Genomic DNA, 23,242 nt, shown 5'->3' on the forward strand with positions numbered 1-23,242 from the left:
CAACCGCTTTGACCAATGTGAAATGAGAGATAAATCGTTATTCAGTAACACTAAAGAATGTTCTTGGTCTTCAATTATTACGCAATGTATCATCAGCAAAAAGATTGATGTTACTAAGAATACCATCAGCAATATCACTGATACAGATAAGGAAAGAAGCGGTCGAAGAACTGATCCTTGAGTTACACCTGCTAAGCCTGGTCGCTGGGTAGATTTATGACCCGTTGATAACAGCAAATAGTTTCCTAGTTTGTAGGTAACGTTTGAACCAATTATATGTACTGAACAGCATACGAAACGCGTTTCGAAAAAATGAAATCTCATAAAAATATGCGTTCACGTTTATGGAACGGCCATAGTAAAGTGACGTAATGATCCACGATAAGATGTCATGCAATTTCACGTCCATACGAAACATTTGCACAAACACACCCATAATGCAGTAAAATCGTATTTTTTTGCACCAGCATCCGTGGTTCTTGATGGAAAGCATGCAATTTAGTGAGGTATTTTTTATAAAGGCTTGTGTTAAAAAAAAAACACAGTTCAGTATTGACGCTGGAATGTGTACACGCCAGATAAAAGATGCCAAGACGAACCGCAGAGCAGAGGGGAATGGCCACTGGAAAGTTGCCCGAAGGCAGACCGGGTTTGCTGCTGATCGTCCCGAACGGGTGACAACACATGCGCATGATCGCCTAATCCGGGTCACTCATGTAAGGAACCGAACTCAAGCAGCAACAGAACAGTAGCCTTAGTTCATGGGTCAAGGGGAGCAGTGTCCAGATTACTCGTCGTCTTCGGGTTCCTGGAATCCATTGCTGACGGCCACATCAGGGACCAAACAACACCATCGACGTTCACAGCCCTCTCGCAGCATGGGTGCCGATGGATTATATGGTGCAGGACAACATTAGCGTTCTTCCATGGCCGTCCCTTTCCCCTGATACTGCTACCATTGCACATTCTGACACGGCATCGGACGTAGGAATGCTGTAGGTAGACAGCCACTCACACTTGCGCAGTTGGAACGGACTTGCGTTTGAGTGGAATCACTTGCCTCAGGGATTCCATCAAAAATATTTTTAAAAATAACAAAAAGTCAGACTTGCCGTTTTTGCTGTTCAGTATAATTTTCCAGTAATAGCCGTGGACTAGAGTTTTGCTAGGAGGCAGTCAAACGATTTGTCATCCGTGAAATATGTAACCATGGATGTTGTCACAACAGGAGATGAATAACACAAGGCAAAGCTGTAATCAACAATAACTACAAAATTAGGATAAATGAAATGAAATAAAGAGTCCCTCTTTTATGCAACACGAAAAATCATACCGCAACACAGACACGCCACTGGTCCACTTTCATACCTACAAATATATATATATATATATATATATATATATATATATATATATAATCACACATACAGTTAAACCAAACCAATATGTGATCTTGACAGATGTCATTCAGTGTAATAACTGGATAGTCAAGGAGTAGTCCCGCACTGAGTGAATGCGGTTGTACTGCTTTCAACTTTAGGGTTGCTGTGAGATCGATCTGTATGTAGACTGATTTCTCAACACAAGCTGTAGCAGCGACTCATATAGTCACAGTTGAGGCAGTTATTATCATAACTTTTTTCAGATACACGTATACTACCCGTCAAAAGTTTAGACTCACTTAGAGCACTAACAGTAGGGTCATGCGTCAAACTGAAGAAAAGCATGTAACACGTCACAATTTAATTCTGGACTCACAAAAGTCCAGAAACTCTCAGCACTGTGGCCACTCTCGCATAAGCGATTTCGCAAAATTAAACAGGCAGCTGTTATGTATGTGTGCTAAGGATGAAAAAATGAAAACAAATTTTTTCGAAAACTCAAAATTTAAACTCGCTCGCCCATGGGCACGCCCATGGGCGAACAGTGGCCAATGGGTAGGCCCATGGGCAGACCCATGGGCGACAGTGTTTAATTTCATCCAGAATAAATGTTTTGGAGGTTGTAAATGAATGAAAAAATGTTAATAAGTATCATGACACAAATTTCAGCTTGTTGTGACTTGACTCTGCTAACTGACAGCGATTTTGAAAAATCTCGCCCATGGGTGAAAAACGTATTGGCCCATAGACGAGAATAATTAATTTCATTGAAACTACATGTTTTTTTCCAGGCTTAGCAGTTTTACAATGAATGAACGTGTATTTATTATTGTCTTGACACGAAATTAAGCTTATTTTGACTTAATCCGGCTAATGTAAAGTGATTTTTCAAAACGCCTCGCCCATGGGCGAAAACCATTTGGCCCATGGGTGAGAATATTTACTTTTACTCAAAATACACCTTTTCCCATGTTTTGGAGGTTGTGAATGGATGAAAGTATGTTCATAAGTATCATGTCACAAAATTCAACTCATTTTGAATTAATTCCGTTAATTTAGAGCTATTTAACAAAATCTCACCCATGGGCGAAAAACATTTTGGCCCATGGGCGAGAATATTTCCTTTTACCCCAAACACATCTTTTCCAATATTTGGAGGATGTAAATGAATGAAAGTACATTTATGAGTATCATGACAGAAATTTCAACTCATTTTGACTTAATTCCTCTAAATGAGAGCAATTTTGAAAACTCTCGCTCATGGGAGAAAGACATTTTGGCCCATGGGCGAGAATATTTGCCTTCACTCAAAATACATCTTTTCCTGTGGTTTGGAGGCTGTAAATGAATGAGGATATATTTATCAATATCATGGCACAAAATCCAACTCATTATGACTTAAGTCTGCTAATTGAGACCGATTTTCAAGAACATCTCGCCCATGGGCGAAAAATATTGGGCCCATGAGCGAAAATATTTCCTTTTCACACCAAATACATCTTTTCTAATGTTTTGGAGGATGTAAATGAATGAAAGTGCCATTGTGAGTATCATGACACAAAATTCAACTGGATTTGACTTAATTTTGCGAATTCAGGAAGATTTTTGAAAATATGCCAGAATAATCACTTTTACTCAAAATACTATAAGTATCACGACAAAAAAAATGAAATCATTCCGGTCTTAATTCGACTAATCTCTCTCGTGGACGAAAATATTTTCGTTTGCTTGTTTTCTTTATTTTGTAAACATATGGTTTAAAAATAGATGAAATTCTAATCACAATTCAGTTTAATTTCGTGAGTTTAGTTTTATGTCGCACTCAGCAATATGGCGGCGGTTTGTAGATAATCGAGTTTGGATCAGACAATCCAGTGATCAACAGCATGATCATCTACCTGCACAATTGGGAACTGATGACATGTCTCAACCAAGTCAGCGAGTCTGACCACCCGATCCCGTTAGTCACCTCTTACGACAAGCATAGTCGCCTTTTATGGCAAGCATGGGTTGTTGAAGCCCTTCCAGCAACATATACAGTACACTTAGAATACTAAGCCTTGAGAATCTTTTGAATTTAGGTATTCTATAAATATACCAAAATTCAACCTATATCTATGAAGTTGAAGTTATTTGTGAAAGCCCTAATCAAGAGTGACCAAACTCCAGTGACTATGCTGGGACACATTAATAAACGGTGTTGTGAGATCTTTAAACTGTATTGAAATATGTCTTGCCAATTCCGCTGACATTCACCAAATGTACCTACCTAGTAGTTTTAAGTGTACCTACCCAGTTTAGCATGTTTCGTTTTAATAGTGTGGTCTCCATTTTTAGTAATTCCCGTTTGCCCGTCCCGGCTTTTCTTCGTCCGAGGTTTTATGGGGTATTCTCCTATTTGTCAGACCAGAAATTATCTACAACAGGGGTAGGTCACTCGCTTGTTTTCTTTACCATTTGTACTAATTAGTATGCGCCTCCTCATGCTCCAATGCACACAGTGACCTGATTCGTCTCCATCGCAACTTAGGCTGCGTTTAACAGTACTTCAGCCAGTTTACTGTATCAGTCGAAATCTTACAGTGAATGAATGAATGAATGAATGAATGAAGAGCAAGAAGTATATGTGAATGAATTAAAGAAATGATAAAAGAAAGAAGTGCATATGTGAATGAATGAGAAAGATATAATAAAAGAAAGAAGTACATATGTGAATGAATGAAAGAAGAAATGATACACCACCGCCATCCCTTCCAAAACATGCTAAAGAACGCAAAACTATCGTTAGATCACATGTGTTAACATCAGCTTGTTATTGTATCCCTGGTCAGACGTAACAATTGTCAGACAAGTTAAAACAACAAACTATCTGGTTGACTGCACAGCTGCCTGTTGACGTAGTATACCCACATCACCTACTTTTCCTGCGTAACCTTCATCCACATCACCACTCTTAACATATTGAGCAGAGAGCACAGAAGGCCCTACAGCTGTAACCACTGAACCGTGGCGTCTCTCTGCTCCCAAGTTCCCAAGTGGGGGTGTCCTTCTCTACCTCTTCCATTAATCTTAAAACATCTAACAAGCTCAACGCATGCATCTTTTTATTAAAATGTGATGTTATACATAATCATATGAGTATTTCTATGTATTATTCAGTTGATAAATTATTATTTTATGATATATATATATATATGTATGACACGCTGGACAGGTCTAGGGCATTTTGTGTTAATTTACCATTCCCATTTTCATAATGCTTAAAAAAGACACTCATCAATCTATCACAGAGTTTTGTCATTCCTTCACTCCAACATGGTTGCTAAATCCTCTCTGATCATAGAATATCGACTCTGCCATACCCAATCCTGAGAAATCAACCAGTCATGACATACCCACATCGCCTAATTAATTTTCCGTACCTATCGAGTAAAAAATACATAAAATGGGAGGACGCCTTGTTAACTAATTGGAGTGAGCCTTGTAGGGAGTACCCTCACTCTCACAAACCCACGTATTGAGGAGAAGCGGTCGTGTTTGTTGGGGATTTTTCTGGCTTTGCTAAATAAATCTTACATAAACATGTAACATATTTTGCTTTGATTCTGTAACTACCCACATTATGACATTGAGACCATTTTGATTTATCGAGTAAAATACGATTGAATAGTTTTGAGTTTGAATCTTGCCACTTTAGCGCTCTATCTTTTTAAATGGGGCGTGCATACTAATATTTAGGTGTTTTTTAGTATTCCATCTGTTTGTTTAAATTAACTGATTTACCTGTTTTTGCTTTGTTTGGGTTTTTTATTGCAAGTGGCCCAGCGAGTGAGTCTGCTTTGATACCTGTAAATTTATTCTAACGTTTGACGAGCGGGACGTAAACAAGAACATATATGGAGCCCCTGCATCAATACGTATTAAAGTGTTTGAAACATTATTCTAGACCATTATTTGTACACAACTGATGAAATGTACCTGAAAGATCAAGGTTCATAAGAACGTACAGGGCACATTTCTCCTACCCCATTTAAGAATGTCCATTTCTGATTGGTTCACGTGGCCTTGCGAGGGAGAATAGATAATTAAGTTTTACCCCGCCAAGTGGGAAAAGCCTGCATCCAGTCAGTGAACTGTAACGCAGTGGTTCGAATCGACTATAGTTAGTACCATGTTAATATAATACATGGTTTCAGCTTGTTTTGATGCTCTATTTACATAAAGTGATATTTAAACATTCGTTATGGTAAATACGGTGTAGCAATGTGATGAAGAGTATGCGGGTTTTCTTCATCCCATTTCATCCACCGATGAGAATGGTGGTATCCTCTTTTGGTTCACACCCGGATTGTCGATTGTTTTATCAAATACACAACAGGACTGTCGAAAAGCAGTGGAGTGTGACAGTACTCAACACTGTTCTAATGACACCCGGAGCGTCGACTACCTTGGAGAACTTGTGCCTGAGAATGCCCGAGAATAGCAGAAGACTCGTCTCTACGCTAATTAACGAGCTAAAACACATACACAAAGACTTCGGTGAAAGAATGAGCTGTTGGAACCAATTCCTGAATGATAGTCGTCGCACGAACAGTAGTCGAGAAAGTTTGCGTCATCGTGAATCGAGGGTCTGTGAGCAATGTAAACTGCATATTGTGACACAGTGGCCACAATAAAGAATAAAGAAGAACTTGACAGAAGGCTTCACCGTCTCAACGAGCAGCTCCAAAGACAAGAGATTTCCGTAATGAGCTGTGCTCATCAGACTGTCTGCCTCGCTCATACTGACCACATTACTGTACTTTATAACGTATTTGGTATTCCTTCATGTCCGGAGCGTCGAACGCCATAGTGTTGACACCTGATTACCTCCTTACGTAATACCCGAAACATCGAATTTACAAAAATTTCAATTCAATTTTAGACAGCCCAGGCAAGTCGTTTGTTTAAGGAGTAAGAGGATTAGGAGGCATGGTCGACTAGATTTCTTTGTTTAACTAATCCCACACGGTCTACATCAATAGAGGGAATGATTTCTGTTCAGTTATGACATTGCTGTTCTCCATATGTCTCTATTTTCTCCACACATCTCCATGTTGTTGTATTTTTGTGTGTTTTGTAACTCTGATTGGGACTGGTGAACAAGCTTTACAGTACCTCACCCATACAGCATATAATACAAAATATAAATGAAGCATGTGTCGTCATCCATATGAACTATCATATAATAACATATGCATACATATCATTACATCAAATACATCTATCATATAAGTAAACACGAAAAATAGAATTATGGTTTGTTGTGTCTGACTAGCTCTTTGTAGAAACACTGAACATTTGTGAGAAGGTTTTTGACAAGTTAATTAGTTTCCTGTTAAAAAAATATAAATCAAGCTTTGTGTTTTATGATAAAATCGTGGACGGATTCAACTATTTTCTGGTTTTCACAGTGAATAAGTTCTTTTCCGTTCACCGAAGTCATCATAGACCGCAGTGAGAAAAGGTCGATCTTCAAGCAGTAAGGAAGACCATGATAGCGTATGGAGTACGTGTGTCTTGGTCATCTCTTCCGTTACCCCCTCCCCGAATCCACACCCCACCACGGCGTGTAGGCCTTGTCTCGGTGGATAAAAAGGGACTCCTATAACCCCATATACCCCTGATCACAATGCTATAATTTGTCGTTTTTGTGTATCCGGTTTTGTGTATTCTGTAATATTGTATAGTACTGGTGAAGTGTTAATCAAAGCAATATTTTGCTTGCTAAACGAACCACATTCTTTGAGAATCAAAATATGTTTTAAGCACATTTCCAAAACTGAAATGCAGCATGCACACAATAACTAAATTGGAAGGAATATCGTGCCGGACAAGGTTTTCCAGAGCAAAAGGACAAAGCAGGTATGCTTGACAAAGTTTTTGCAAAGGAGGTTTATACACAACACCAAAACCAACCGGTCAGCTCGACGCCCTATAAAACAATCAATTCGAGATTTCCTTTGAATGTGAGATATTTGGCTGCGCGTCTTGCGCAATCAGTCATTTCCATCCATATACACTCACGAACACCTGTTCATTTCAAAGCTGGTGTCCCCTAATGACCTAATGTGATCCATGGATGAATTTTGTATATGACAAGTAAAATACACTTGAAAGCGGCAGCTGTTATACTCCAATAAACAAGACCAGCGGACGAGACATAACGTTTTCGGCGCAAATTGTCGTACGCGCTTTGCGGAAATTACGTAAGTGAACGCGGAAGAAACAGAAAGCGTCATCGTTCCGCTCAGTTTCCATTGTCTTTGCGAGTTATGCTGAGATATTCAACAAACTGAAATAAAAGTCAAAATGATGAAAAAGTGGAAATCAGTGTGTGGATTAGAACTTGAAAATCACCCATGAAGTCTCTGACAAAGTAATATCTGTTCAGGTCATGATCATTTGGAAAATAATACGAAAGTTCTATGGATATACAACTTCTTATAAGGTAAGCAGCATTTCGGCGTAGCTGTTAAAGTCGTTATCAAGAAAGGGATATCTTACAGGTAGTCCTGTAAGTTAAACCTTTGTTTTGGGTCGAGGTCAAAATCGTTTGGTGTAGTGACAACGGTGTTGTTTTATGGGATTAGACACGGATTTTCTATAAAAAAAGTAAAATGTGTGTCCTCAGGAAACGAATAAGACACGTGTACCAGAATGTAAGTGAATCGATGTTAGCGAGTTCAATCAGTGACTTCAGTTAATAAGATGGGTTTTCAGTTCACTCCTTCCATTAGTAATGAATTATTTAGTTTCTTGGTAAAATTGCCTGCAAGGTGAATGTTGAAAATGACAGTTTTCAGGATCATTTTAACAACTTCAGTTATGGCAATCAGTTATGGCTTCAGTAAAGCTGCTATGCTTCACGTTTCGTCCTACTTATTTTTACGGGAAGATACCTTTGTGTAAACAGCTATATGTTCATTTTGAGAACTGGTAAAAAGGGAGAATATATCTCGTGAAAATGAATTTTGAAAGACTGCAGATCAACAGTTCCAGTTGTCTCAACAACATAATTTCTAAAATACTTAGAGACCACAATCACGAAAGCCAAAGTAAATCTGTTCGAGTGTAGCAAAAATAGTGAAAATTTATTTTAAAAATAGAATAGTAAACGCAAAGTCAATCTTGATTACATTACGTATTCCTCATAGCCCGATATAATGATTACACATTAATAGTATGGATACGTTAATCTATAGTTTAAACTAATCTCCTCAAGCAATGGGGACTGGATTGGCAAGCATAAACATACATATCAATGCCGCTCCATACCAATAATATAATTACATAACATACATGATAACAACACTTCATGTTCCGCTCGTCAAACGTCAGAATAAATTTACACTTATCAAAGCAGACTAACAGGCCCACTAGCAGTCAAAAAACAAAACAAAACAAAAACAAATAAATTAATAAATCCAAATGAATAGATGGAATACTAAGAACCACCAAAATATGCACGCCCCCTTTAAAAAGGTAGAGTGCAAAAGTGGCAAACCGGTAAAATATGCCAAGATTCAAACTCAAAACTATACAATCGTATTTTACTCGATAAATCAGAATGGTCTCAATGTCATAATGTGGGTAGTTACAGAATCGAAGCAAAATATTGTACATATATGTATCGTGAAATAATAATTTATCAACTGAATAACACATAACAAATACTCTTATGATATGTATAACATCACATTTGAGTAAACAAATGCATGCGTTGAGCTTGTTAGATGTTTTAAAGATTAATGGAATAGGTAGAAAAGGACACCCCCACTTGGGAACTTGGGGGCAGAGAGACGCCACGGTTCAGTGGTTACAGCTATAAGGCCTTCTGTGCTCTCTGCTCAATAAATATCAACATTGGTCCCAACCTTACAGCTGAACAAACGCACCAAGTCCCAAAATTCAACTACACTAAAGCAGATTGGAGAAAATATCAAGCCTTAATCAACCAAATTGACCATTCACAAATTACCAGCTCGGATCCTGAAACCTTTTCTAACAATTTCACTGAACAAATTATTACCATAGCTACCAAGTGCATTCCCAAAACAAATCCTAACCCCCAACGCAACAGGGTTCCCTGGTGGACTCCAGAAATCAAACAGGCAAGAAGACAAAGAAAACGAGCTTTCAGACGCGCAAAAATTCACCCTGACGAACTTCCCCATGCAAGACAACTCCGAAATAGCACACATATGCTTATCAAAAACACAAAAAAGGAACACTGGGAAAAATTCTGCAGCACCCTAAACACGACAAAAAATAACTCTAAAGTCATGTGGAACAAATTAAAGGCAATAAACGGAACCAAAAAATCTACACACATCCATAAAATACATGACTATACTGATAATAAATTAAAAGCACAAACATTAGCCCAGCATTATCAAAACATAAGCAGTAACACCAATCATCCTGCTTCACTCCAACAGAAAATACTCGCCACACCAGCTTATGTCATGCAACCGCCCCAAGCTCATATACCCTACAATGCACCCCTAACAATACATGAGCTCACACACGCTCTCCAAAGTAAGCCCACGTCGTCTGCTCCAGGAGGAGATGACATAACTTACATACTGCTGAAACAGCTCACCCCACACGGCAAAACGCTATTGCTAAAACTGCTTAACACAATCTGGTCCACGTCACAAATCCCTTCTACATGGAAACAAGCCCTTGTCATTCCAATAAGGAAACCACACAAACCACCCCAGAACCCAGAATCATACAGACCCATATCACTGACATCAAATATATGCAAAATCATGGAAACAATAATTAAGAAAAGACTCCAACATCACATAAACACAAACAATCTCATACAGGCAGACCAAAGCGGGTTCACGCCAAACAGAACAACCCTAGACCACATCATTCGAATAGAGCACGACATCAGAGTAGCCCAGGCAAGCAAGCACTATCTTTTGGCCATATTCATCGACTTCTCCAAAGCTTTTGACATGATTTGGAATGGCGGGCTCATAAAAAAACTGAAACACAAAAATATAAACGGGCGTATGCTAAACTTTATACACAGCTTTCTCAACAACCGTACAATAACTGTGAAAGTAAACAATGCACTCTCAGACCCACATCACATCCAAAACGGCACACCTCAAGGTAGTGTCCTCTCTCCAACACTCTTTAATCTCATGATCGACGACATATTCACAGACATCCGATCAACAATCAAAACAGCCAAATTCGCAGACGACGCATCCCTCTGGACTTCACACAAGACACTAAGCACAGCCCAGGAACACATCCAACAAGCACTAAATGATATCAACAAATGGGCAAATACGTGGGGGTTCAAAATTAACACAGACAAAACAGTAGCTTTGCTCTTCAAAACACCCTACATGCAAAACTATTCACCACCCCTAATATTAAACAACAGCCAAATAACCTACAGCACGCAAACAAAATTCCTAGGCCTAATACTAGATCAACACCTAACATATACGGAACATATCAAATACATCGTCACAAAATGCAATCAGGATCTAAACCTTATGCGAAGCATACGAGGTACAAATTGGGGAGCAGACCAACTCACGCTACTCACTGTCTATAAAACACTGATACGACCCAAACTGGAATATGCCGCACCTGCATACGACGCACTGACACAAAAAGACTCCAAAAAACTAGATTCTGTGCAATACAAGGCACTAACAATCGCATTCGGCACTGTATCAGGCACTGCACTTACATCTCTCCTAAAGTTATCTGGAGAAATAGCCCTACCACTCAAACGCCAACAAGCTGTACTCAACTACTGGGCCACTGCACATACAAACCCATTACTTGGCAACCTCATAACCACAACTGAAAACCTACCACCACGACAAAAGGTCAAGTTGATTAAGAAAAAACGACGACTCCCATACACCATTCGACTAAACAACCTTCTGAAAGCCTACAAGCTTAGAAACATAAAACTCACTCCAGTCATACATGACTACACTTATCACCTCCCACCTCCCCATACGGACACTGCCCTAACAAGCATCACAAAACTATCAACAGACGTTAGCAAAAACTACAGGTAATGGATTACATACATGAACATTGGCCAGACTGGACACACATCTACACAGACGGGTCACAGAACCAGGATAACCACACAGTAGCCTTCGCAATACACACAACACAACCAGGTACATCTACAACATCAGCACGCATCCCAAACAATCTATCCATATATACCGCAGAAAAAACGGCAATATATCTAGCCTTCAAAATGGCAGAAAAAACTAATCACAACAAATTCCTAATCATCACGGACTCGCTCAGTGCAATACAATCTATTAGAAACAGAAATTTCACAAACAGGCCTAATCTGCTACATCGAATACTGCACTCAACCAACACAATGACAAACCAAAATAAACAAATCAGTATAGTGTGGGTACCCTCACACATTGGGATCACTGGCAATGAAATCGCAGACAAAGCAGCCAAAGAAGCAACAAACAACTCACGCATCAACTACCCACTAACTTACAGCAAACAAGAATACAAATCTATTGTTAAAAAATTAATAACAAGGGAAAATTTCAAGCAACTACATACTTCCCCAGTCACGTGGACGTACAAAACAATCCAAAAACAAATCACATCAGTTAGCCTCTTTAGCCACGCACGGCAGATACAGTCTACACTAAATAGGCTATATGTTGGCATCACAAAATTAAACCATCGCCATTCCAATGGGCTTTGCACCTCATGTCAAGTCCCACAAACCATACAACACTTATTCTACACATGTACACTCTACTCACCATACAGAATTCAGTACATCAACACACTGGACACAAAATACACGAAAAGCATCCACAGTCTCCTATCCCCCCACAACCCCCTACAAGTACAAAACGCAATCATAAATTACATCACTAAAACAAACCTTATGAAACTACTCTAACAAACCCACCAGAAATAGCCACCGAAGCATAATACCCAAACCAAAGCCAAAAGGCAAGCTCCTAATCAGTGTAATAGTATAAAAAGCACACGTCAAGAAAGCTAAAGTCACTAAAAAGTTGGAAAAAAGCAAACCAGCCTCAGGGCAGCAGCAACAACAACCAAATAGCCCCATCCTAAAACAAACCCATCCCACTTCTTACCCCCCCCCCCCCCCCTCCCCACCCCACCCTCCGTTTTATCATTTTTTTGGGTCGTTTCCTTTAACTTCGCCTATATCACTATCGCTCTTCCTTTTTTCTTTCCATACTCCAAATAACCACTAGCATGGAGCGACCCCGACCCCGAAATTAGCTCTGCTAGAAGGGGTCGTAAAAACGAAGGAACCGACCGACCGATCTGCTCAATATATTAAGGGTGGTGATGTAGATGAAGGTTACGCAGGAAAAGTAGGTGATGTGGGTATACTACGTCAACAGGCAGCTGTGCAGTCAACCAGATAGTTTGTTGTTTTAACCTGTCTGACAATTGTTACGCCTGACCAGGGAGACAATAACAAGCTGATGTTAACACATGTGATCTAACGATAGTTTTGCGTTCTTTAGCATGTTTTGGAAGGGATGGCGGTGGTGTATCATTTCTTCTTTCATTCATTCACATATGTACTTCTTTCTTTTATTATTTCTTTAATTCATTCACATATACTTCTTGCTCTTCATTCATTCATTCATTCATTCATTCACTGTAAGATTTCGACTGATACAGTAAACTGGCTGAAGTACTGTTAAACGCAAAGTTTAAAGTTTAAAGTTGCGATGGAGACGAATCACGTCACTGTGTGCATTGGAGCATGGTGGTAAATGGTAAAGAAAACAAGCGAGTGACCTACCCCTGTTGTAGATAATTTCTGGTCTGACAAATAGGAGAATACCCCATAAAACCTCGGACGAAGAAAAGCCGGGACGGGCAAACGGGAATTACTAAAAATGGAGACCACACTATTAAAACGAAACATGCTAAACTGGGTAGGTACACTTAAAACTACTAGGTAGGTACATTTGGTGAATGTCAGCGGAATTGGCAAGACATATTTCAATACAGTTTAAAGATCTCACAACACCGTTTATTAATGTGTCCCAGCATAGTCACTGGAGTTTGGTCACTCTTGATTAGGGCTTTCACAAATAACTTCAACTTCATAGAGATAGGCTGAATTTTGGTATATTTATAGAATACCTAAATTCAAAAGATTCTCAAGGCTTAGTATTCTAAGTGTATTGTATATGTTGCTGGAAGTAAAGCTCAGTGTTCGGGACCCGTGAAGATCTGGAGTAGAAGAGGGCTTCAACAACCCATGCTTGCCATAAAAGGCGACTATGCGTGTCGTAAGAGGTGACTAACGGGATCGGGTGGTCAGACTCGCTGACTTTAGTTGACACATGTCATCAGTTCCCAATTGTGCAGGTAGATGCTCATGCTGTTGATCACTGGATTGTCTGATCCAAACTCGATTATCTACAAGCCACCGCCATATTGCTGGGATATTGCTGAGTGCGACATAAAACTAAACTCACGAAATGAAACTGAATCGTCATTAGAATTTCATCTATTTTTAAACCATATGTTTACAAAATAAAGAAAACAAGCAAACGAAAATATTTTCGTCCACGAGAGAGATTAGTCGAATTAAGACCGGAATGATTTAATTTTTTTTGTCGTGATACTTATAAACACACTTTCATTCATAAATTTACAACCCCCAAGACAATAAAAAAATCTATGAAAATTTAAGTGGAAATCCAGATTCTTGTACTTGCTACAAATTAGCAGAATTAAGTCAAAACGAGTTGAATTTTGTGCCATGATACTTACAAATATATCCTCATTCATTTACAAAATCCAATACACAGGAAAAGATGTATTTTGAGTAAAAGTGATTATTCTGGCATATTTTTTAAAAATCTTCCTGAACTCGCAAAAGTAAGTCAAAATCAGTTGAATTTTGTGTCATGATACTCTCAATGGCCCTTTCATACATTTACATCCTCCAAAACATTAGAAAAGATGTATTTGGAGTGAAAAGGAAATATTCTCGCTCATGGGCCCAATGTTTATCGCCCATGGGCGAGATGATTTTGAAAATCGGTCTCAATTAGCAGACTTAAGTCGTAATGAGCTGGATTTTTGTGCCATGATATTGATAAATATATCCTCATTCATTTACAACCTCCAAACCACAGGAAAAGATGTATTTTGAGTGAAGGCAAATATTCTCGCCCATGGGCCAAAATGTCTTTCTCCCATGAGCGAGAGTTTTCAAAATTGCTCTCATTTAGAGGAATTAAGTCAAAATGAGTTGAAATTTCTGTCATGATACTCATAAATGTACTTTCATTCATTTACATCCTCCAAATATTGGAAAAGATGTGTTTGGGGTAAAAGGAAATATTCTCGCCCATGGGCCAAAATGTTTTTCGCCCATGGGTGAGATTTTGTTAAATAGCTCTAAATTAACGGAATTAATTCAAAATGAGTTGAATTTTGTGACATGATACTTATGAACATACTTTCATCCATTCACAACCTCCAAAACATGGGAAAAGGTGTATTTTGAGTAAAAGTAAATATTCTCACCCATGGGCCAAATGGTTTTCGCCCATGGGCGAGGCGTTTTGAAAAATCACTTTACATTAGCCGGATTAAGTCAAAATAAGCTTAATTTCGTGTCAAGACAATAATAAATACACGTTCATTCATTGTAAAACTGCTAAGCCTGGAAAAAAACATGTAGTTTCAATGAAATTAATTATTCTCGTCTATGGGCCAATACGTTTTTCACCCATGGGCGAGATTTTTCAAAATCGCTGTCAGTTAGCAGAGTCAAGTCACAACAAGCTGAAATTTGTGTCATGATACTTATTAACATTTTTTCATTCATTTACAACCTCCAAAACATTTATTCTGGATGAAATTAAACACTTTCGCCCATGGGCCTGCCCATGGGCCTACCCATTGGCCACTGTTCGCCCATGGGCGTGCCCATGGGCGAGCGAGTTTAAATTTTGAGTTTTCGAAAAATTTTTTTTTCATTTTTTCATCCTTAGCACATATACATAACAGCTGCCTGTTTAATTTTGCGAAATCCCTTGTGAGAGAGTGGCCACAGTGCTGAGAGTTTCTGGACTTTTGTGAGTCCAGAATTAAATTGTGACGTGTTATGTGCAAATATCGTAGATGTGAACAGCTGCGTTTTGGAGTAAAGTGTTAAGAATGCGTAAATTTATATCAGTATCATTGTTAACTGCACTCTTGAAAAGTATTTTCAACGTCACAAATTTGTTTAACAGTATTCGCGTAAACAGTGCATTGAAACAGTATGGTATATTTTGCAAAATCTAGTTTAGATCAGTTGAGTGATGTAAGTGGATACATTTACAAGGACAAGAGGTGTAAGGGCAACTTCTTATACGTCTTTGATAGAATTATCATCATTCTTCATCACGTCAACTCCTTAAAAGCCCATCAAAGAAGTCATATGAGTTATACATTTTATTTTCCCCGCTGCATTAGCAGAACTCATGGAACACGGCTAAGGTGCGTTATGTTCGTGGAACGGCTTTCACAATAAATGGTTTCGGAGAGAAGACTATTCCACACACTGGGATGAGGGACGGCACAAGGTCAGGCACACCTTCAAACCGGTACTTCTGGAGCATCCCTGTGAGGAACAGAAACAGCTCCATGCGGGCCAGGGACTCTCCAAGACAAGCTCGACGACCTGTGAATATAATGTACATCCGCGCCAATGACAACATATTCTCAGAGTACACCCAAGATCAGAATCTTATGTGTGTGTGTGTGTGTGTATACAAATGTGTGTGTGTGTGTGTATATATATATATGTGTGTGTGTGTGTGTGTGTGTGTGTGTGTGTGTGTGTGTGTGTGTGTGTGTGTGTGTGTGTGTGTGTGTGTGTGTGTGTGTGTGTGTGTGTGTGTGTGTGTGTGGCCACACCGTAACTGTGAACGGAATGAAGTCTTCCACTGCCAACCTGTCTACTGGAGCACCACAAGGATGTGTTTTATCACCCATTCTGTTTATAATTTACACCAACGATTGTGTTACTAAAACAACAAACTGTTTTAACATCAAATTTGCTGATAATGCAGCTATTGTTTCACTTCTTAAATCTGCTGACCTTGACTACAAAAATGAAGTATCTAACTTTACAAATTGGTGTAAAGACAACTTTTTGATCTTAAATACTAAGAAAACAAAAGAAATGATTATTGATTTCAGAAAAACTTGTGATCCTTTGGCCCAGATTTCAATCAACAACGAAGATATTGAAATTGTAAACACATACAAGTATTTGGGCACTGTCCTTGATTCAAGATTATCCTGGAATGATAACGTTGATTATGTTTACAAGAAAGGTCAGCGGCGGTTGTACTTCCTTCGTCGTTTAAACACTTTTAGAATTGATTGTTCACTCATGGTTCTTTTCTACAAAACCTTTATATAAAGTATTTTAATTTTCAATCTTCTTTGTTGGTTTGGTAACCTGTCTGTTCAAAACAAAGCTAAACTCAACAAAATTGTTGACACAGCACGCAAAATCATTGGTTCAGAATCAGTAACTCCTATCGGCCAAATTTACGAGCAGCAAATTGTTAAAAAAGTGCAGAAAATTGTAAATGACAGCTCTCACATTCTCTATTATGATTTTGAATTTCTTCCATCAGGACGCCGTCTGCGCATGCCGGCAGCCAGAACAAACAGGTTCCGTCATTCTTTTGTACCAGCTGGTATTCGCTATTTTAACAACAGTTAATATTTTTTATAACTTTTTTACCATCTTATCCCATGAGGCTTCTTTTTTACAAACTGTTTTCACCTTTTATCGCAGCATGTTAGTCCTATCTTACTGCAACATCTTAGTGCTTTTTATATGGTATTTATCTATATGTGCATGATTTTAGCGTTCTTGTAAAGTACGTTGTGATTCAGTGTTTTGTTTACGATGTAACCAAAATTTCCCTCGGGATAATAAAGTATTATCTTATCTTATCTCTTATCTTAACCAAAGAAACAGTAACACTATAACTCACCTAGAGAGAAAGGTATGAACTCGTCCTTCTTAACGAAGCGGCCATCTTCATCCAGAAATCGTTGCGGCCGAAAGTTGTACGGATCTCCCCACAATGCTTCGTCGTGCAGCACGGAGTCCAGAATGGGCAGAATCATCACGTCAGCAGGGAACGTGTATCCATGGAAGTGAAAGTCACGGGAAACAGCATGGGGGACACCAGTGGGGACGATATTGGCATAACGCACCAGCTCAGTGATCGTTGCTTCCATGTAGGGAAGGTTGGGCACGTCCGCCATGGATGGTTTTCTGCTCGGACCGATGTATTCCTCAATCTCTCGGAAGCATTTGTCTTGGACGTGTGGATAGTTGAGGAACAATGCAAAAGCCCAGCGGAGGAGCGTTGCCGTAGTCTCCGAACCGGCTCCAAACAGATCAAGAACTGACGCCTGAAGATCAGGAACTGCAAGCACAGGGAATAGCTAGGTGTACATGTCTAGATACGTAACCTGAGTCAGTGCAAAGTCCTTACTCTATATCGACCTATTTCAGTGAATCAGATTTAGCTGGTTAACGGATTTTACGTTATGTCTTTCGTATAAGAGGAAACGTTTCTACCTGGAAGTACCGGAATATCATATATTGTGTGGTTCAAATGTCTTATATGTACTAACGAATGATTTCAGAACATGATATTCTGGCTTACTGTTATTGTGCCTGATACTATGGCGACCTGCACATTATATTGTGATGAAGTGCACACGATACCGTGACGTACTGCTCATGGTAGTACTCTCTCCATTATGATGTCGCATCTCTTTTATAAACGCTGAGGTGAAATCGTGTATGTGTTCCTCGTCGTAGCAGTCCATGTGATCATTGATCATGGGATGTATGAACTCGTGTTCTGTGAACGCCAGATTGGCCAAAATCCTCTTGAACTTGAAGATATCACCTGGCAAATATCGTACTACAGGAAAGATGTTGAGGATACTAGCTGCGCCAAAGCTGGCGACATTCTCTTGCATACAACTGAGCACCTTCAGAAAAAGGGGATCATTGTGATCATACCTCTTTCCAAACACAACCGAGCTCATGACGTTTGCCACCGCAGTAAACACCATCCTCTTGCAGTCGAAACCCGAACCCCCTTCATTTTCAATAGACGCCAGGAGCTGTGATACCTCGTGGTTGACGTTCGTCTCGAGCATGTTTGACTTTGATGCCAACTCCTTCAGAGTTCTCACTGCAAAGCGACGGTGTTCACGCCAAGTGATGCCAGATGTACCGACAATTCCTGACAAAATGGGCGAAGTGTTACATAGTGTGGATGCGACCAACATGCACATGGATGGATAGTTGTATCATGAAACCCTTCAAAAACAGAACATCAGTTAGACATTTATTTCCATTCTTTAAATATCAACATACTTTCATATGCAGCACTTAACTGTATTGCACTGTACAATACTGTTTTGTGCTGTGGCGCCTTCTACCCTTCCCTACCCTACCCTACCCTACACTGCTGCATGTCCTATACTATACTATGCTATGATACAGTATGCTATACTGCGCTATACATGTACTACGCTCTAGTATGCTATATTGTGTTGTAAGACTCGACATGCATTATGTAGTACGGTGGAATGGAATTTGTCCCAGAAATGGTGTAGAAACATATAAGCCATGCAGAGTGTAATACAGTATGGTTCAAAATTATTGAGAATAGTTAAAGCATTTCATATTATTAAACGAGAACAAATCAGATAAAATTGAATGTATTGTGAAAGTGAACTGACCTTTTCATGTTGTGTAGGTAACAATTTAATATTTTATCAAGTCTCCTTGAGCTTCATGGCACAGTCTAAGACGGGTAGGCATACTTCCTATCAGAGAGGTTAGTGTCTCGTGAGTTATGCTGTCCCAGTATCGGACCACTTCTCTCTTCATGTCTTCAATTTTTGTCAACCCCTTTTGATTCACACATTCCTTCATCATCCCCCAAATGTTCTCAATGGGATTTAAGTCAGGACTATATGCAGGAAATGGTAATGCAGTCACATTTTTCTCCTGAAACCACTGCTTGGCATGTTTTGCGGTGTGTTCAGGATCATTATCTTGCTGCAAAATCCAGTCATTTCCATAAAACACATGTGCACTTGGAAGGAGAAAATTATCTAATATGTTAGTGTAGCGTTGACTTGTCAGATTTCCCTCAAACACACACAGCGGGGTCGTTCCTAATAAGGATATCCCTCCCCATACATGAAACTTTGGGCTGTATTTAGGTCGTCGATACAACGGTACTGACGCAGACTTTGTCCATATTTTCACATTATTGGGATATACCCATATTGAGCTTTCATCAGTAAAAATCACATTTTCCCAGTCAAAGTTTTCATGTGCCAAACACCACTCAACACGCCTGTCTTTATGTTCTTGTTTCATGAGAGGAGAAGGAATTCCAGTCTTTTTCTCCCATCCAAGATCAATCAAATTTCTTCTAACTGTAGATTTTGATACAACTGTTGATCCCCTTTCTATCATTTCATACCTGATGTTGGAGATGCTTGCCCTTTGCTTTTTAGACGCTAAAATTCCCAGCCGGACGCGATCTGAGAGGTCCAATTTTCTGGGTCTCCCTGCTCCTTTCTGGTGCCCCAAATCCTTTCCCTCTTTAAAATTCTTCCTAATCCTATACACAGTAGAAAGAGGAGTTCCTGTTCTCTCTGCCAATGTATTTACATCATCAATTCCTTGATTACACAACTCAAAAATCAACCTTCTTTTATCTTCAGCAGAGATTGTTGACAGTGCTGAGGAAAATGACGTCTGCTACAAATTCAGGGGAGGTAACTCTAATTGTACTATACTCACTAGGCCAAGATGAGTTACCTCCCTTATACCATTACTTAGTTTTAAGTATCAGTGAATCAGTTGAGGTGTTAGGATAGCTCAAAGTAAGAAGAAAAATTCTCAATAATTATGAACCAGACTATACATACAGGTTGTGATGTAGTATGTAATATGGGCGATAGTGCAGTTTGTTATACAAGTGACAATGCAGTATATGTGAGTGAATTCAGTTTTACGCCGCAGTCAGCAATACTCCAGCTAGATTGCTGCGGCCTGTGAATAATAGAGTCTGGAGCAGACAATCCAGGGATCAACAGCATGAGCATCGATTTTCCTAACTGGGAATAGATGAATTGTGTCAGCCATGCCAGTCGCCCCTTACGACTAGCTTAGGTTACAGAAGATCAGTTCTAACTCGGATCTTCACGGTTCTGTAGTATGCAATACAGATGATGATGCAGTATGTAATACATGATGTAGTGACTTTGTTACATTGATTAGTTATGCTGCAGCATGCAGTATCGGTTTTTATCCAGTGCGGGTGATAATAAAGCTTATATTATGTGCGCTGATGTAGCGTATTACATACAGTATGCAGTACAGACGGTAATGAATTTTATCTTACCTCACACATAAATGTAATTTTCTGATTGGCTCCTCTTCTATTTTCAATGCACCCTACTTACAAGAGAGGTACATTGCAATGTACACCGCTGCCAATGGCAACTCCTTCGGTACTTCGTGGTATTACTTCTTTATCTCGAAAAACATTGAATCACGCATGATGCACGGAAATTACCGATGTTTTGCGAATGCCAATCGATGGAAAGGAGATAACTCTAAATTAGTTTTCCTTGTGTCGTCTGCAAAATCTAGCGATGGCTACGGGGGAAAATGCCTCGCATTCCAATAAATATTTTGTAACAAAAGGTTCAAATGTAGTCCCTGCGAATATTAAGAAGGCGAATTACACCGCGGCGACTTTACTGAGGTATTGAATGCTGGAAAAACAGCAAGTTGCAAGATACGAACTGTTTGATTCACAGGTTGGCTGGAGTGTACGATCCGACAGCCATGCTTCAAGGAGTTCAACATTAACATTGAGGTGTTCGGTAAGATAAATCCGTTGTTCACTGGTCCCCCCGGGCCATGGACTGATGTACACTTCGGGCGCAGGGAACATAAACAAAAACATCGAGGGCACATCAAGCCATGGCCCCTGGTGACCAGTGAACAACTTAGAATATAACATGTTGTACAAATAGTTATAATGTAGAGCATCAATATTGAATATAGATTTTAGAGCAATAGGTAAAGAAGTTATGCAATATGTATGTATTATGCAATACTCTGTACAGTTGTAAATTCAGTCGTGTAGTACAGGTACATGTACTGAGATTGCATACTGTGTAATCCATGTATTAATGTGGTACATGTTTTAATGTAATAATTATGTACAGGTGTTAATGCTGTATGAAACTCTGCAATAGCTACCTCTGCCCCCAAGTAAGTGGTCCGTCAGGAAGGAAGAGGGGCGACTTGAAAAGACATCAGCATGCCTAACAAGAGCATCTTTCAGGATGTTGTAGCCGTTGAGGACAATTACCGGTTTGTTGAAAATGTAGATGCTGTAAATGTCCCCGTATTTCCGTCTCAGTTTTCTGAAAGTCTTTCTCGGGTCTGTAGTATCCAATGACAGCAGGTTGCCCAGGAAAGGCACAAGTGGGGGCCCGGGCGGGAGCGTTGGGGGACGTCGGGTCCACCACCACAGCCACAACCCAACAGCCGTCAACCCAAGGAACGACATGGGACTCGACGCCAACAGGAACAACATTACAGCTATACATCAACTTCTCAATCAACGGAGTCTAAGACCCACAGGGAGTCATGCACATGTTGTGGTTAACACAAGAGGAACACAACGGCTATAAGAGTGATGTTTTCGTTTACTATTGAGTGTTTAGCAACATTCTTCCTCTGGCCTTGTGGAATGCAAGTCCAAACAGTGGTGTCCCAGTTTCGACTCACTCAAACACAGCTACGTGACAAATCAGTTAGTAATTATTTTGAGAAAGACAATAGGTGAGTCGGCTTGTTCCATTTGCAATCAAACATATTTCTCAAAGGTATTGTGTTGAGATTACAAGATCCCTGTACTCGGAAAACGTAATTCAAATATCAACCTTTCATTTTTAGTTGCACAATCAGTATGTGTATTCGTCTAGATTTCTGGTCTATCATTTGATTGTCTGGTTTGTCTAGCTATCAATATCTTCGCCACTGTTTTACATTAGATCTACAGAATGGGAAGAGGTATTAGTCGGAAGCATTTGCCGTTTATACAATTAGAGCGTGCGATTATTGTCTTACGCGGATTTAGCAATTTCTCAGCAATATCACGACGGGAGACTCTAAAATGTGTTGTTGACATTGCACCCACGTGGGGAAACAAACCCCGCACCATTGGTGTACCGAGCGAACAGCCGCAAGCGGACATTCAGCCTTTACGACATCATGTAGAAACGGCGAAACATCACTGTCATCTGATTAGCCAGCCTAGTTAGTAAACTGATGTCACTCAACAATGTCGTCCTTTACAGCTGGAAGATGGAGTATGTAACTAATTATGCACCGAGTGTCTTTTCTTCTAATGATACCTATAATATGATACTATAGCACATAAACATCATATAACGGATATCGTTTAAGATACCTTATCGGCGGCATGGAAATAATCGAATTTAGGACATAAGTCCAGTGTTCGATATCATGAGCAACGATTTACGTTGTCGGATTTGATTGTAAGCAATCCAATCACCAAATCGGGCCACTTGATCTATTTAAAAAACTCACGACAAACACAGCTCACTGGGAACATACAGGCGGTGTGAGGACTTGTGTTGTCATGCTGCAAAAGCAATCCTCTTGACTGCTG

The 23,242-nt window shown here is 39.6% G+C and overlaps 2 protein-coding genes across 3 annotated transcripts in view; one reads left to right on the forward strand and one right to left on the reverse strand.

Moving 5' to 3' along the window:
• The window catches only part of LOC137286322 (uncharacterized), a 53,126-nt gene that overhangs the window by 12,891 nt on the left and 16,993 nt on the right, over nucleotides 1-23,242 (forward strand). The window lies entirely within an intron of this gene.
• LOC137287361 (cytochrome P450 2K4-like) lies at nucleotides 15,897-22,141 on the reverse strand. The gene is made up of 4 exons (XM_067819617.1): nucleotides 21,802-22,141; nucleotides 18,230-18,748; nucleotides 17,474-17,914; nucleotides 15,897-16,140 (listed from the first exon to the last, which is right to left on the reverse strand). Exons 1-4 carry the CDS (start codon nucleotides 22,139-22,141, stop codon nucleotides 15,962-15,964), a joined length of 1,479 nt encoding a protein of 492 aa, XP_067675718.1. The 3' UTR covers nucleotides 15,897-15,961.

The sequence above is a fragment of the Haliotis asinina genome, chromosome 6, assembly GCF_037392515.1.
Source record: "Haliotis asinina isolate JCU_RB_2024 chromosome 6, JCU_Hal_asi_v2, whole genome shotgun sequence".
NCBI classification, from domain to species: domain Eukaryota; kingdom Metazoa; phylum Mollusca; class Gastropoda; order Lepetellida; family Haliotidae; genus Haliotis; species Haliotis asinina.

What these genes read in the sequence shown, in the direction of transcription:
- LOC137287361 (XM_067819617.1), bottom strand. Translation starts at nt 22,141, where the DNA reads ATGTTGTTCCTGTTGGCGTCGAGTCCCATGTCGTTCCTTGGGTTGACG. An exon ending in AGAGAGTACTACCATGAGCA is followed by an intron (nt 17,915 to 18,229) that starts GTACGTCACGGT and finishes CTGTGCTTGCAG; the next exon opens with TTCCTGATCTTCAGGCGTCA. An exon ending in GTTCATACCTTTCTCTCTAG is followed by an intron (nt 16,141 to 17,473) that starts GTGAGTTATAGT and finishes TTATATTCACAG; the next exon opens with GTCGTCGAGCTTGTCTTGGA.